This window comes from Lepidochelys kempii, chromosome 4, assembly GCF_965140265.1.
Source record: "Lepidochelys kempii isolate rLepKem1 chromosome 4, rLepKem1.hap2, whole genome shotgun sequence".
NCBI classification, from domain to species: domain Eukaryota; kingdom Metazoa; phylum Chordata; order Testudines; family Cheloniidae; genus Lepidochelys; species Lepidochelys kempii.
The window spans coordinates 61,645,732-61,661,281 of record NC_133259.1 but is presented as its reverse complement, the minus strand read 5'-3'; the positions used below and the strand labels follow the sequence as shown (position 1 = coordinate 61,661,281).

Genomic DNA, 15,550 nt, shown 5'->3' with positions numbered 1-15,550 from the left:
ATTTTCTATAATTTTTAGCTTCTAATTTATATTTATTGCTATCAATTTCCTCTTTTTTCCATATGTTTTTAATTATTATTGCTGCTTTCATTTCCCCCCTAGTTTTTTTTAAAACCAATATAACCTTTTTTGATTGCAGGAATATGGATTCTGGAGTATCTAGTAAAATGTGCTTAAACAGTAACCAATCATCATATTTTGTCTCCCAACACATATGTCTCCCAACACATATGTCTTATAATTGTTTTGAGTTTTGTGAAACTGGTCCTTTTAAAGCAGTTTGTACAGCACCTAGCATAATGGGGGTCTTAGTCCAATGTATGGGCTCCTGTGTGCTATGATAAAATAAACATTAAATAACAATAAATTTATTCTGTTTGCACATAACAAATGTAATCAAGTCATGATCACTTTTACCTAAGCAACCATTAACTTTTAGTTCTGTGATCAATTCCTTTTTATTTGTCAAGATGAGGTGTGGTAATCGAATCTCCCACATAAAGGTTGCAATAATTTCTGAGTTAGTAAAATTGTCATCCATAATTTCTAGAAATTCCAAGGATGTTTTAGTACTGGCAACGTGAGACTTCCAGCATATGTTCTTAGATTTAAGTTCCTCCTGATAACAGAGTTGTTCCTCTTTACACACTATAGCTAGGTGCTTAAGGAGCCAGTCATCCTGTGCTGCAGTACGATTTGGTGGTCTATAACAGACCAGCTAGTACTTCATCTTGTGCTTTATCTCTTACTGATCCATTGAGTCTTGCCCTTAGCAGTCAAACCTGATGCTAATACACAATGTGATAGAGTTCCTAGGTTCATTATCTTGAATGTATTCTACCTATATGTTTTTAGGGCAGTTTGACTAAGTTTTTTTGCGTTTTATCAAGGAAATTGGTATGATACTTAAGTACCATCTCTTCTGTAAATTCTCAACACCTGTCCCTAAACCATCTTTATGGCAGAGCAATAGCGTCAAAAGTAATGCTTAGCCACAAAAGACACAAACCAACAAAATCCAAGGTGCCCATGGTCTGCTTGTCTTGAAGTCAGCAACAGGTAAAAGGTATTTAACATTGCTTTCACATAAATAAACAGCGGTTTAGCTGTCAAGGTCAAAACTGTGCACATAATGAATCTGCAAGAAAAATCTCTTGCACACAGGTGAAGGAAAAAGCACTTTAGTAAGATCAAAGGAATAATCATATATGTTATAAATCAGCATAGATGAACATAATATGCATCAGACGCCAAAGCCCAGAAACATGTTAGCAATGCTCTGAGAAGATTAGCAAGAAATATGCCTATTTCTCCTTAAGACTGACTGAATTGGGAGTGTTATCAGTACCTTAAGGGAGCCATTCATCATCTGCCAAAGTCATTATTCTTTTAGCAAATGTCCAGTTCAGTCATCAGCACACATGTGTGGGATGACTTCTATAAATGGGCATGATGAAAATGTGACTTTTCAAATCCAGGAGGATTTTCCAGAGTTAACAACATAATCTCTCTCTGCAATCACACCACCAGTGGTAGCAAAGAAAAGATGACTCATCTTGCAAACAGTTCTCCTTTTCCCTGTTTTTCTCACTATATGACGTTACTCTGCAGTGGAAAAAAAAAATCAAACTCCCATGGTGGTTCCCATTAAAAAGTCAGATTTTGCTAAAAAAAAAAAAAAAAAAAAAGTGACCACAAAGCTTCATCAGAGATTATCAAAATTTTCTCCATGCTTAGAACCAGTGAGAGAAAATGTGGGTAAAGGTGGCTCTTGATGCATAGATTGATATGCTTTAGAGCTTTCTGCACTAGCAAAAGCTATAACAACAACTGACTCTTCTTTTGTTTTCTCTCACACAGAGATGGTGATTTTGTTAGATTTACCAGATGCCTTTTGATAGCACTGATCATGAGGCCTTGTTAACATATCTGTAAACCCTAGCAGACTAAGACAGCACTTCCCTTTACATGTTTCAGTCTTAACTCTCAGAGATTCTAGAAGATAATCTGGGGCAATTGGTTTTCTTTACTAACAATTCTTTCATTGGTAATTCTGCAGAGTTCCATCTTGTTTCCTTTCATTCAGTATGTATATGGATAAATAGGAGATCAGATGAGATGATCTAATGGGCCCTTCTGGTCTTAAACTCTATGACTCTATGGCAGTTGGGAGGGTTAGTAAAGAGGCTGTGAGGATTGCAATAGACTGATGACACCCAGCTCTATTTCTCCTTCTCATCCAATTCAGTCAGTGCTGCTGAACACCTCATCCAGGGTTTGGGTAGAGAGGACGTTTAGCTATCTGAAATGTAGTCCGGGGAAGATGATGCTGGTAGGAACATCTGGAAATCCAGCAATAATTCTATCTGTCCTCTCAGCCATGGATGTGTACCCACTTTTTGTTTCTAGAGTTCACAATCTGAGGCTGTTATTGAAACCCCTGCTGTTCTGAGTGCAGATTTGAAGAGAAAGGCTTTTCTCCATCTTCCTCTGGCTCAGAAATTGAGACAATTTCTTGGGACACGCCATATATGATCCCTCTATCATACTGTCACAGGTGCAATCAACAGAAAAACTCAAGCTAGGCTCTCATCGGTTTAAAAGAGGGAGTTTCTACCAGGGAGGGGCTTTCTTGACTTTGGAATTTACTTTCATTCCCCACTCTCAGTCCTAAATAGCATCAATCTTAACCTTTAGAACATGCTGCAAAGGCCACCATTTTATACAGATTGGGACTGAGAGGAGTGATAAGGACTGGCATTTCTGGGTGAGCCTGGGTATTGTTTGCGTTTGATTTTAATCTCTGGTTGGTTATTTTCTAGTTTGGGGATGAGGGGAAGTTACTGTTTTTATCTGTACCTTTAATAATGTCACAGGTTCCCAGAACACAGGATAGATTCTGTTTCATTGATTATAAATTGAATGAATGAATAAATAAATAAATAAGAATAACACCTGTTGCTAGACTAAGCCCCATTCGGGCAGTATATCTGCCATACTAAGAAGAATGGTTTGGGTGCACTCTGGATGTTTACTTTTGGGTGTAATTTCAGCACATTTTTCCTACTAATGTGCTTTTTTGCATTCAAGATAATGATCGGAGCCCAAGACCTTTATTAAAGATGCTGATAACGCTAATGAAGCACTAGAGGGAGTCAGAGGGTAATTTGTTGCCAGAGTGATTATAATAAAGCAGTGGTCACCAATCGGTCGATTGTGATCGACTGGTTGCTCCTAGAGGATTTCCCAGTCAATCGTGATCTCAGGCAGCACAGTGTGCCTGCCGCTAAGACAGGATCCCTACCCCAGCCCCATGTCGCTCCCGAAAGTGGCCAGCGCAGCCCTGCGGCCTTGGGGGCAGGGGTCTCCCTCTGAGAGAGGGGCAGTGTGTAGAGCCACATGCTCCTTGTCCCTCCCATGGGCACATTGCCCCCTTCTGGGAGTGGTGTGGGTCAGGGTAGGCAGGGAAACCGCCTTAGCCTCGCTGCGCCCGCCATTGACCAGGAGCCACCAGAGGTAAGTGCTGCCCAGTGGGAGGCCGCACTCCAACCCCCATCCCTAAGCTCACCCCAACACTCTGCCCCAGCCCGGAGCCCCCTCCTGTACCCAAACTCCCTCCCAGAGCCCGCACCCTGCACCCCCCTCCTGCACCCCAACTCCATGCCTAGGCTCATCCCAGAGCCCTCTCCCACACTATGAACCCCTCAGCTCTAGCCCAGAGCCCGCACCCCCTCCCAAACCCCAACCTCCTGCCCCAGCCTGGTGAAAGTGAATGAGGGTGGGGGAGAGCAAGCGACGGACGGGGGTAGGGGGGATGAGTGGGGCGGGGCTTTGGGGAAGGGGCAGGGGCTTTGGGAAAGGGTGGAGTAGATCCTGGGTTTCCCTTAGATTCAAAAAGTGATCTTGGGCGTAAAAAGGTTGGAGACCACTGTAGTAAAGGATCCTGCCTGCATTGTTAAAGTAGTGTTGCAGAGATCTGTACAAAGCTGTACATTTCCAATCCTCATCTCAAGGTATTGAGTGCTGAAACTTTCTACACAGATGATTTTAAGTGAAGTAAAGCTATTTCTCACCTCAGTTTACAATGGCAAATTAGGACATGTCTACACTTGCAAAGTTACAGTGCCGGCAGTTACAGCACCACTCAGAGAGCACCCAAGGAAAAACACTGTTGTGTGTTCACACTGACAGCTGCCTGCGCAATAGCATGTTCACTCTTGCGGCACTATTCGGAGCAGTACACTCTAGGCAGCTATCCCACAGAGCACCTTTCTCTTTTGCCGCTAAGACTTGTGGGAAGGCGGAAGGGGTCGCAGGACATCCTGGGTCCTGTCCCAATGCCCCATGATGCATTGCTTCGCATTCCAGCAATCCCTGTGCTTCCGTCTGCATTTGGCACCATCTTTCAACGGGTTGTGTACTACGTGGCCTGCCCTGCCTCTTTCTTGCTGCAGGAATGGATCCCAAGCTGTTGACCAAAATGCTGCTTGCACTGACCAACACATCACAAGTGGCAGTGGAGTTATTCCTTAAAGTACAAAGGCAAGAGAAGTGTGACATTGATCTTGCCACGCATACTAGCTATGACAGGAGAATGCTTGTGTCATTCACGGAGGTGCTAACCACAGAGGAACGCCGTTTTGGGCTCGGGAAACAAGCACTGAGTGGTGGAATCACATCGTGATGCATGTCTGGTATGACGAGGAGTGGCTGCAGAACTTTCACATGAGGAAGGCCACATTCATGGGACTGCGGCGCAAGGACACGAGACAACGAGAGCTGCCCTGTCACTGGAGAAGTGTGTGGCAATTACACTGTGAAAGCTGGCTATTCCCGACTGCTACCGATTGGTCACTAACCAGTTCGGAATGGGAAAGTCAACTGTTTGAGTCATGTTGATGGAAGTGTGCAGGGCCATTAATCGCATCCTGCTCCGAAAGACCGTGACTCTGGGCAACATACGTGAGATTGCGGGTGGCTTTGCACAGATGGGCTTCCCTAACTGCGGAGGGACAATAGATGGCATGCACATTCCAATTCTGGCACCAGACCACCTAACCACCGAGTACATTAATCGCAAGAGGTATTTCTCAATGGTTCTTCAGGTGCTTGTGGATCACCATGGGCATTTCACAGACATTAACGCAGGCTGGTCTGGAAAGGTGCATGCCGCAAACATCTTTCGGAACACTGGTCTGTTCAAGAAGCTGCAAGCAGGGACTTTCTTCCCAGACCCGAAGATCACCATAGGGGAAGCTGAAATGCCCACTGTGATCGTGGTAGGATCCCCTTAATACCGTGGCTCATGAAGCCATATACAGGGCAACTTGACAGCAGCAAGGAGCAGTTCAACAATAGGCTGAGCAAGTGCAGAATGACTGTGGAGTGTGTATTTGGCCGTTTAAAAGCCCGCTGGTGATGCCTGTATAGGAAGCTGGACATGGCTGATGACGATATTCCTACGCTTATTGTTGCATGCTGTATGCTCCATAATATTTGCGAAGGGAAGGGTGAAATCTTCACTCAGGGCTGGACCGCAGAAGCCCAGTGCCTGGAAGCTGAGTTTGAACAGCCAGAGACCATGGCTATTAGAGGGGCACAGCACATGGCCATAAGGATCAGGGATGGTTTGAGGCAGTAATGTGAAGCTGAAAGCCACGAATTTGTTGCTATGGTCAGGATTGCAGTACTTGTAGTTCTAGGAGGTGATTGGTGCACATGATACAAGAAGGGGCCTTAACATAATTGTATGGTGCTTTGCAGTGCTCTTTTTGCTTTCAATTAATAGAATAAAGATTGATTTCAAACAAACACACTTCTTTTATTGAAAGACAACAACCAGAGGAGAGAGTCAAACAAAAAAAATCATCAGTAGGGAGGGGGATGGGGAAATGGAAGGGACTCAAGAGGAGGAGGGGTCCCAGGACAGCTATAGATTTGTGTATGTCCAGGGATCATACCCAACCTTCTTCTTTGGAGTATGATGCAGTGGGTGCTGTACTTCATCAGGGCCAAACTGCAGAGGGATGGGTGTTGAATGCAGTGGGTAGAGAGAGTCCACACTGCTGGACTGGGAGGAGTGGAATGCTGCGGGTAGAGAGTGGAGCCAGGAGGTTGATAAGAGTGTGTTGGCAGTGTGGGGGGTGTGCATGGGAAAGAGTTTTGCGACAGTGGCTGCAGGGGAGGGCAGGCGCAAAGCTGCTTGGTTTGAAGAGCTAGTATCACCTGGGGCATGTCCGCTTGGTGCTCCATAACTGTTAACAGCCGCTCCGTAGCTTCTTTTCGGTGTGCTGCGTTCTCCTTTCTTTCCCTCTTCTCGCTATCCCGCCCCTCCTTCAATTCCTTTTTCTTGGCAGCACAGTTCATCATAACCTCATGTATAAAGTCCTCCTTAGTTCTTCTTGGATGCTTCCTAATTCTTCACAACTGTTCTGCCACTGATAACAAAGAGGGAGGCTGTGCTCCCAAGGTCATCTCTGTGAATTTAAATCCAACATTTTAAAGAAACAACACGGACAACACTATTTCAGTGCTTTAAAACACAGCCAGTACTCACACACCTGTCACTAAGTGGCTGACCCCAGGCAAGCACACATAAGCCACAAGACCCCCAAAATGGTGAGTAGCTGCAGGGGCAGGGTAAATCACTGTTCCCAGACTCTGCTGTACACTGGGCACATGGCTTTTGGGGAAAGCCAGCACTGTAGGGTGGGCCTGATAATCATTCCTGGCCCCACACTTTCCACAGGAGGTGATCATAATGGAAGATATCTTGCTGCTGAGGGTGAGCAGGGAATCAAGGGAGGGTCTTCTCCAAGCCTATGGCTTCCGCCCTGGCCCCTATGCAGCTAGCCTGTGTGCAGTAATGGTCCCTCAGCTCCCCGACAGCACAGTGGTGGAGGAAAGTTACCGTTAATGGGGCAAGAAACAAATAAGCTCTGCCAAGGAACCTGCAGCAGTGGATTGCCCAATATCTCCATGAGAGTTTCCTGGAGATCTCTGAGGGAGATTCCTGCAAAGTGAGGGCTTCACATGCCTCTCAACTCGTGCTGCTCAAACTAAGCATGAGGTGGGAGACAAGCCTGCTTTCTGCAACCCTCCTGTCCCCAACAACTCTCTTCAGCAATTCCCAAAATCAGATCCACTTACCAGGGGCCTCCTCTCCTGTTTGCACTTCACCAAGATCCAACTGCTGTGACTGGCTAGGCTCCTCCGGGGTAGAAAAGAGATCCTGACTGCATGCATCTCTGGCCTCCGAGTCATCCTCTGCCTCTGGCTCCCCATCTTCATCCAAGATTGCCTCCTCCTGGCTCAGTCCACTCTTGACTGGCACGTGAGCCAACAAAATATCCACAGGGACTTCGCAACGGAGGTGGGGTCACCACCTACAAAGAGCTGAATGCGATACTCAAACCAGCAGCTTGTGGGCGCAGCACCCAAGCAACGGTTTGCCTCCCGTGCCTTGTGGTAGGCGTTCTGCAGCTCCTTCACTTTGACCCTGCACTGCAATGTGTCCCGGTCATGGCTCTTTTCGATCATGCATCTAGAAATCTGACCATAGGTATAATTCCGATGGCTGGAGCGCAGCTGTGACTGCATTGCCTCCTCTCCCCCAATGCCAATGAGGTCCAGCAGTTCAGCATTGCTCCAAACGGGGGATCGTCTGGTGCGTGGAGCAGGCATGGCCACCTGGAAAGATGCGCTGAGACCATTGCACACATTGCCGAGCAAACAGGAAAGGGACTTTCAAATCTGCGAAGGAATGAATGGGGTGGGACTGACGGTTGGTCACTTGAGGGCAGGGCAGTAGAGTTCAAACCGATGGCCAGAAAGGTGAGAACAGGCATTGTGGGACACCTTTCGGAGGCCAATCGCAGCACTGTAATCACCTCGGTGTCTACACTGGCATCGCAGCGCTGTAGCCACGGCGCAGAAAGCTCTATGCCTCTCATCAAGGTGGTTTTTTTAGAGCACTGCATCTGCACAGTTTCTGCACACTAAGTTGCTTGGCAGTGTGTACACCTTGGGAATTACAGTGATCAAAGCTGCTTTACTGCACACAAACTTGCCAGTGTAGACAGGGCCTTAGACCAATTCTTCTAATACTTAACTAAACAGTATCATTTGTCATCTTTAATGATGATTCCTCTCTGCCTTTCTTGACTTGTGAATTGGTTTTAGTCTCTTTAAGGAAATTGTAAAAAAATAAGGAGTTCTGTTTGGACAAGAGGTGCATTTGCAATTAATTATCTCTCTCCCTCTCCACCACTCAGCTTCTTTTGCCTCTGTAGTCTTCAGTCTTGGCACTACCCTTGAGGTTTATAGCTCTCCTCCTCCACCCACTGTCTCAACTCCACCTTTGGTGAAATCTTCAGGTATACCTATAGTCCTTCTTGCCTTAACCATTACAAGTCTATGTCTCCAGGACTGTAGTGTGTTCAGAAATCTGCTGCCCTCTCTCTTACGAGGAAAGCAGCATCACCATCCTCAAGCACCTCCCCTTGCTCCTCTTCATTCATTGTAGGATTAAGTTCCACATAGCTTTAATTATTCTGAAAGCTCTGTGGGTTTGACTGCAGCTTACCTCATCAATCCATTGTCTGCTTACCCCTCCCAAGACATTTAGGGCCAATCTCCACTTTTGTCTCACACGCAGTCCTATTCCCACTGTTGGTCTGAAAGCCTCCTTTTGAAGTTCCTGCCACTTGAAACAGCATTCCTATTTTTTTTTTGTCTCAAATTCTCTCTCTCTTTTAAAAGATCATTTCTCCCTTGCCTTCTTTATGCTTCTTAATGTTTTCCTCTCTTGGTCATTGGCCTTCATGACTCCTTTTGTTCACCATTAAGTATCTCCACACCATGGTTTCTGTAATCTGTACTAGAGATAGGCCCAAAATGTATAATTTGGATCTACTTCTGAGCTCCTTTTTAGCCCTTCGTATTAATAAAAACCAGCTGTGAAATGTAGATTTGGATTTCAGAGCTCTCCAAAATGTCAGGCAGTTCAGATATGGAGTTTTAGTCAGGCATACTTTTAATTTCCAAACTTGGGTGCCAAAATTTAGGCACCTAAGCCCATAGTTGGACACCTAACTAAGTAGGTTTATTGCAGAAGTGCTGAGCATGCAACCCTGCTCAGCACCTCTACCAATCAGACTACTTATGTAGATGCCTAAATATGGATTCAGGTGCTTAACTTTAGGCACCCAACTTTGAACGTTTTGACTTCCTTCCCTCAGCCCTGAAATAAGCAAAAAAGTGTGTCAAGCTCAAAAGGAATTAAAGCCGAAAAGTTGAGGATATGGAACACTTTGGCCCTCTCCAGCAAATGCTTAGTTTTAAGCATATGAATTGTCCCAATGAAGTCAGTGGAGCTATTCTAGTTTACACCAGCTGAGGTTCTGTAGATATTTGAGAAATGCATCCCATGTCCACTTCTGTTTTATGGTGTCTTTCATTTTGCTGTGATCCACTGAATGATGTGCGATACACTAGTGATTTTTTGAATCTGGGCCTGTCTCTTCACCTTGGCCCATCAAACTGCTTTCTGTCTTACTAAATTTAGGGACTGCTAAAGATCCTGAACAATGCTGCTCTCTGATGTGGCACTGCAGTCATTCTGTCTTAGTTTTACTTCTTGGTTTTTCAGTAGATCGCCCTCTTGAAAGCTGGATTATTAAACTGTCACAAATCTTTGGCTTTTCCATGCTCAAAACATTCCTTCCCCACTTGATGCAGGATCTCCACAGCTTTCCTGAGTCCCTAATCCCAGTTCAGTCTGGTGATCTTTCCAGGAACTACCAGTCTCAGAACACCTGTTCTTAAAGAGGCTGCACCTTGGAACAGAGAATCAGCTGTACCCAAACCCCACTATCATTTAAGGAGACAACCCTATTACGGAGCCAAATTCTGTCCCACTACATTAATGCTTCCAAAATTTCTCAGCAAAAACAGTGTTTCATTTGTACCTATATTCTGGCTAGCAAAAGCCGTAAGCACAGCTCTCCCTATCCAGCAAACATTATTCCCACCAGGAGAAAAAGGTGTTCACATATAAGGGTCCCTGATAGCTTGGGGGAACACACAAAACTGTGCAGGCCAAACAGTCTCCATCTTGGAGTGCCGTTCCCAGGCTCCTGTAATGGATGACCCACAGAGCAGGCCCCTGCAGTTTCTGGGGAGAGAAATCAAGACTTGAGTATAATCCTTCATCCCACTTCTGCCCCTCCTCTCTGTGTGTCTATGCGTGTGTGTGTGTGTGAGATTTCGTTTGACTGTCTATGCGTGTGTGTGTGAGATTTCTGTTGACTGTCTATGCGTGTGTGTGTGTGTGCGTGTGCGTGAGAGAGAGAGAGAGAGAGAGATATTTCTGTTGACTGTCTATGCACAATGCCTTACCTAGATCTGGCTCTTAAAATCTATAGTGATATGTCATCTTTTAGGAAAGCTTTGCAGAACACTACTATTGTATAGCACAGATGAAAGACATGATGACAGAGAAACACCTAATGTTCTTACACAGTGTGGTTAAGACAATTAAAAGGACCTCATGCAGCGGGTAGGGAATATGCAATCAGAGGAATACATGATTTGGATAGAGGATCACATAGATAGATGTGTTTTAGCTAACAACATCGTAGTCATTTTAAAATCTTAACCTTGATTAAGCTGCACAAAAGTAATCAATTTTGACAAAAGTAATCAATAGATTCCATGCTGTTCTGCTGGAATGTTGTATCTACACTATTCTATTGTAGGAAACTACTGAATTTGGTACTCATCAAATTGCTAAACACAAAGGGCAGGGGCAAACTTCCCAGCTGTTCATGCTCAGTGCACCAGAGAGTGGGGAAGCAAAGATGTTGCTATGCCACCTTTACCCCTCCCCCCAATCAAGGGAGGACTGGGGATCCAAATTGGCTCCTTGCACAAGTTAAAGCAGCCACAGGGTTGGTTTAATTTATGCCAGCCAGAATGATTTCCTAGAGACTATACTGCCATTGGGAATTGGTGGAGTATACCATAGTCCAACCCCAGCATGTTCCCAATGCTGGTGGACTAGTAGGAGTTGGTGTATGTCAGCTTTTCATCAACCCAGGATCCCCCCCATACTGGGTGAATCCTCCCATTCCTTCTTAGGGCAGCTTTTTAAGGTAATTTGTTGTCAGACTCAAAGTGTCCTTAGCAGGACCCTGGATCTGGCCTAATAGCCGTATTTTTGGGCATTTAAATTGTTGAGTCATTGAAAACCATGAGCCAAATTCGTGCCTGGTATAGCTCTATATTTCCTCCTGTGGAATAGGTATCAAGTTAAATATCATCTAGGACAGGTGGGGGTTGGCCTGTGGAGTCCACATCTCTCTGAACAAGAATGGTGTTATTGCCATATAAAGTCAGCATCAGTATAGAAACTTTGGCATGGGACAGTATGCATAACCATATAATGAGAACTAACAGATTTCTCCATCAGCTCTAACAGCACAAGAAAAGGAGGGGGACAGTTTAACAGGCAAACAAACAGAGATCTCCCTTATTTATAAATGCCAGGACTTCTGGGTCCCTGGGATTAGAAATTCTGTATGTATAATGCAGTACAGCTGTGGCCATTTCAAGCAAAGCAATGAGACTGTTGCTATTTGAGTATGCTCTTAATAAATACTTACTGGAAGCCCTGACTGAATTAAACCCAGTTATAATGTCACAGCTGCTATTAGAAGTGCAAGATCATCATAAAGTTGCTTGTCACTTGATTTACTTGAAGCACAGCAGCAGGCATCTTATTAGGGTGTTAAAAAACGTGCTTCAGGTTTTTTCACTGGGAACATCTGAACGTAAGTCATTTGTGGTAGACTGTTCAGAATGTTGCCCATTAATCACCATCGTGCACCAAGAATAATACGTTTTGGCTATTTCTAATCCCATTTTTAAGATTAAAACTATGAAAAATATTTCTTAAACAACTATGACTGAGAATCAAATATCATAGCTCTTACCTGTAAAGTGCTGATGTGCACGGGTGTCCCTGTACCATTTACCGTGTTCTTTTTGGCTACATTGCCTCCTTTCCCTTCTGCTTGCTCCGCCTTGGCAATTTTTGCTTTCTCAGCTTCAATTCTCTTTGGATTGTTCAGCATTACCTGAACCACTGCATACTCAACCAGTGAAGCAAACCCAAAAAGAAGACAAACGATCAGCCAGACATCTAAGGCCTTCACATAAGACACTTTGGGGAGTTCAGCAGCAAGAGTCATACATTCAGATGCCAAGCTGAGCACTGAGAAGATACCTAGAAACAATAAAGCAATATATTAAAGTAATGAAAACTGTGCAGTCTTCTTAGCCTCTTCCCTGCTGGAGCGCTCTTCCAATGTCCCCAAAACAGCTATACTGCTAGATTCTAATGGATGACATTTCTTATGAGTGAATGGAACTTCATGATGTAGCAGGTGTATTTTGCAAGAAATAACTATCTGCTGAATATACATGATACACATGCCTTCAGTTAACTAATGGCTTAATAATCTAGACAGGATTTTATTAATATTAATAAACCTTGAATGCCTGGAGAGGTAGATAGACACAGAGATGCTAAATTACTTATGGTTACACACACAGAGTCATTTGAGTATGTGTATCTAACTCCAGGAAGATGGAAGGGCATGAAATACACTGTTAAAACCTTGTCTTTTCCTCCATATCCTTTAGCTCTAACATGATGGCCCAGAATTAAGCCAGAGGTGTCCCAGGAATCTAGACAGCATGGAAAATACTTAAAATGGTCTGTATCAGTGTAACATGTCTAGAGTACAAGTTAAAATGAGGTTTTGGGCTAAAAATCAAAAAGAAAACCTGTCCACAATTAGCTGTGCAAAGGAAGGAAATAAAGTGGCTAGGGAATGCATGGTGTCTTATAACTTCAGCTTCAAATGACTGGTGCTCAGAGGGGGCCTTTGTATGGTCCCAATGAGCACCACTTTCCTAGAAGGTTCTTAAAGCTCAGCAACCCGCAGGGATACATCTCACTGGTGACAAAATGTGGAGATCATCTCAATGAAGCAGTTCAGTCATATGCCGATGGGATATTTACAGACACTTATGTGTCGAAAAGGCTGACTATCTAAATGGTTGTCAAATTAGGCATACTTACACCCTCTTCCCCAAGTTAGAATTGCCATTTTGGTTCTATGATCTCTATTGGTAAAATTCTTCCCTCAGTTGCACCTGTGCAACCTCAATGAAGTAAGTGATGCTGGATGGATGTAAATAACTTCAAAATCTGGCCTTAAGCAGAGGCGTCAAGTCAGCCCCATATTATCATCTAAGTTGATGACATATGTTATCCAATATACACACCAAAATATTAATTCATGCAGGGATTTTTTTTTTCTGATCCTTATCCACTTATGCTTGGAAAATGTTAATGGTCCTTATAATATTTGTACTGCTCCATCAAAGTAATTTTAAGCTGAGCAGGGCACAAAATATCAGACTTTATCACACCATTCCCTCGTTGTTTATTTTGCTTAGATTTTGGTGAGATTGTAGTGGCCAGTATATTCAGAACTGCTATAATTAGACATTTGTCTCCCATCACCTTAGAATCCCAGATTTTATTTAGTATAAGGCATTAATCTAACACTGGCAGCTTGTCAGATATTAGCTACTAAAACAAAGATGGGGGGAATGATAATAATCAAAGTGATATGATTTCAAAGTCAAAATCTTTCAATATACTGTCGAGAAAGAGATAATATCCTATATCATTCTAAAGCTTGTAATTCCAGCTTTCCATTGGTTGTAATACATTTATTTCCTGCCCTAATGAGATATCAGACTGATATCAATGGACCAAGAGTGAAAGCAGAAAATCCCTGTGCTTGGACCAGATGGTTTTCCCTGTTTCATATCTGAAGCATTTGAGCACATACAAGAAATCCCCCTTTTTTCCTTGCCTTTCACAATGTCATTATGAACCACTTATCTGTGATGATCTCATTAGAGATTCACTCCCCATTTTTAACAGTGGGGAGTGGAAATGTAAATGCAATGTTAGAGTTAATAAAGCTCTATGTCCTATTTGCTGCTCATGCTATAGAAAATGCTTAATACACCTCTCCACTTTCATTCAACAGCCCTGAAAATCAACACCTATTCTGAACCTGAATCACCTAACTAGTAGCCAAACAGACTACCAATATGGGCTAGTAAACATCTCTTTGTAACTGGATATTCTTTGTAATATGTAATTATTTTTACTATCTTTAAATATGTTTACTGGACTAATAAGCTATTTTTGTTAGTATTATGTGATAGGTGCTGAAAACACTCAGCTCTTTACAGTCACTGCCCAGAAGTACGTAAGATCTTGGAGCTTATGATCTTGGGCTTAAAGTTGGAAAACTAACTTGTAAATTCTACTGACTGAAAAGATTACAGCAGAGCTTTCATCACTTTGTTCAATAGGGCAGCTGAGGCCACAGTGACTTTCTGCTAGTTTCCATTTGTCTGGAAACCTGGGGTAAAAAGTTCAGTCTCAGAGCAAAAGAAAGGAAAGAATGTTTTATCAGATTTCAAGGAAAGAATATAATCAGGTGGAGGAAGAAGAAATATTCTATTAAATAAACATTCGCTGCAAAATCAACATTGACATGTCTTAGAGAACCTGACAACAGTTTGGTAAGTTGCACCTCTGAGTGCTGCTGTATTAGGTGCTTATCTAAACTGGCCCAAAGCAAAATGCTGGAATACAGTTGGGGAGAAAAAAAAAGAAACTCAAAAGTTGAAATATAAACAACAATATTCAATTCCCATGGAGCACTCAGAGCCCCTCCACAATTTTGTTGAAGTAGAAAAGTGCTTGGCCTGGGTTGGGAATGTACCTGTTCCTCTTCCCTCTCCTAGGGACCCAGGTTGGTGACAAAAAGGGTTTAGCCAGGAATATGGAGCAGGACTGCTCATTGCCAAGAGCAGTACCAACCTTTGCATTTCACAGGTTTAAGGTTACATTTCAATTCCTAAGCCTCACATCCTGATTTCCCTTTATGGGGATTCCCCTACTCTGTGCACACATGCACATACAGACACCCCTGCTACCATAATGTTCCTTTCCCAGTTACATGGAACTCCTAACCCTGACTTCTCTCATGACTCCTTCTAGCAGTGTGGGATTCTTTTATACCTGGATTTACTTGAAACCCCCCGTCCATATGTAACCTGTTACTTGGATTCCCTCTTTAACTTCCTCTTCTCCCAACTAATCCCTGTTGCATCTTTATTGTTTGACAAGTGAGGAGTTTGCAGGGGAACCTTAGTAGTTTCCTCCATGCAACAGAAGGATTTTTTTCTTTTTGAAACAGCCCTTGTTCAACCACGCAGCTAGTCTAAACCTGGCTCCTCTTAATTTCATGGGAGAGGTGCCCAGTAGGACAAGTAGTAATATTTCCCCTTCCTTCCCTGATTTCTGTGTGTTGCTCTGTAGCAGAGTGCTGACTCACCAGCACAGCACCTCCTGCTGGTTGTCCAGGAATTAGCTCTCTCAGCCCTGGAGCGC

General features: G+C 43.7%; 1 protein-coding gene and 1 long non-coding RNA gene across 6 annotated transcripts in view; one reads left to right on the top strand and one right to left on the bottom strand.

The window, feature by feature from the left end:
* The window catches only part of LOC140910482 (uncharacterized), a 126,167-nt gene that overhangs the window by 30,361 nt on the left and 80,256 nt on the right, over positions 1 to 15,550 (top strand). The gene's annotated exons all lie outside the window — the stretch shown is intronic.
* The window catches only part of GLRB (glycine receptor beta), a 77,139-nt gene that overhangs the window by 11,218 nt on the left and 50,371 nt on the right, over positions 1 to 15,550 (bottom strand). For 4 of the 5 annotated variants that reach the window (XM_073341455.1, XM_073341458.1, XM_073341456.1 and 1 more), the window contains one exon: positions 11,994 to 12,286. In XM_073341455.1, coding sequence (XP_073197556.1) covers positions 11,994 to 12,286 — 293 coding nt within the window. Of the gene's footprint in view, positions 1 to 5,800; positions 6,477 to 7,149; positions 7,753 to 11,993; positions 12,287 to 15,550 lie in introns of those variants that run through there. The other variant, XR_012158604.1, reaches the window with a different exon arrangement.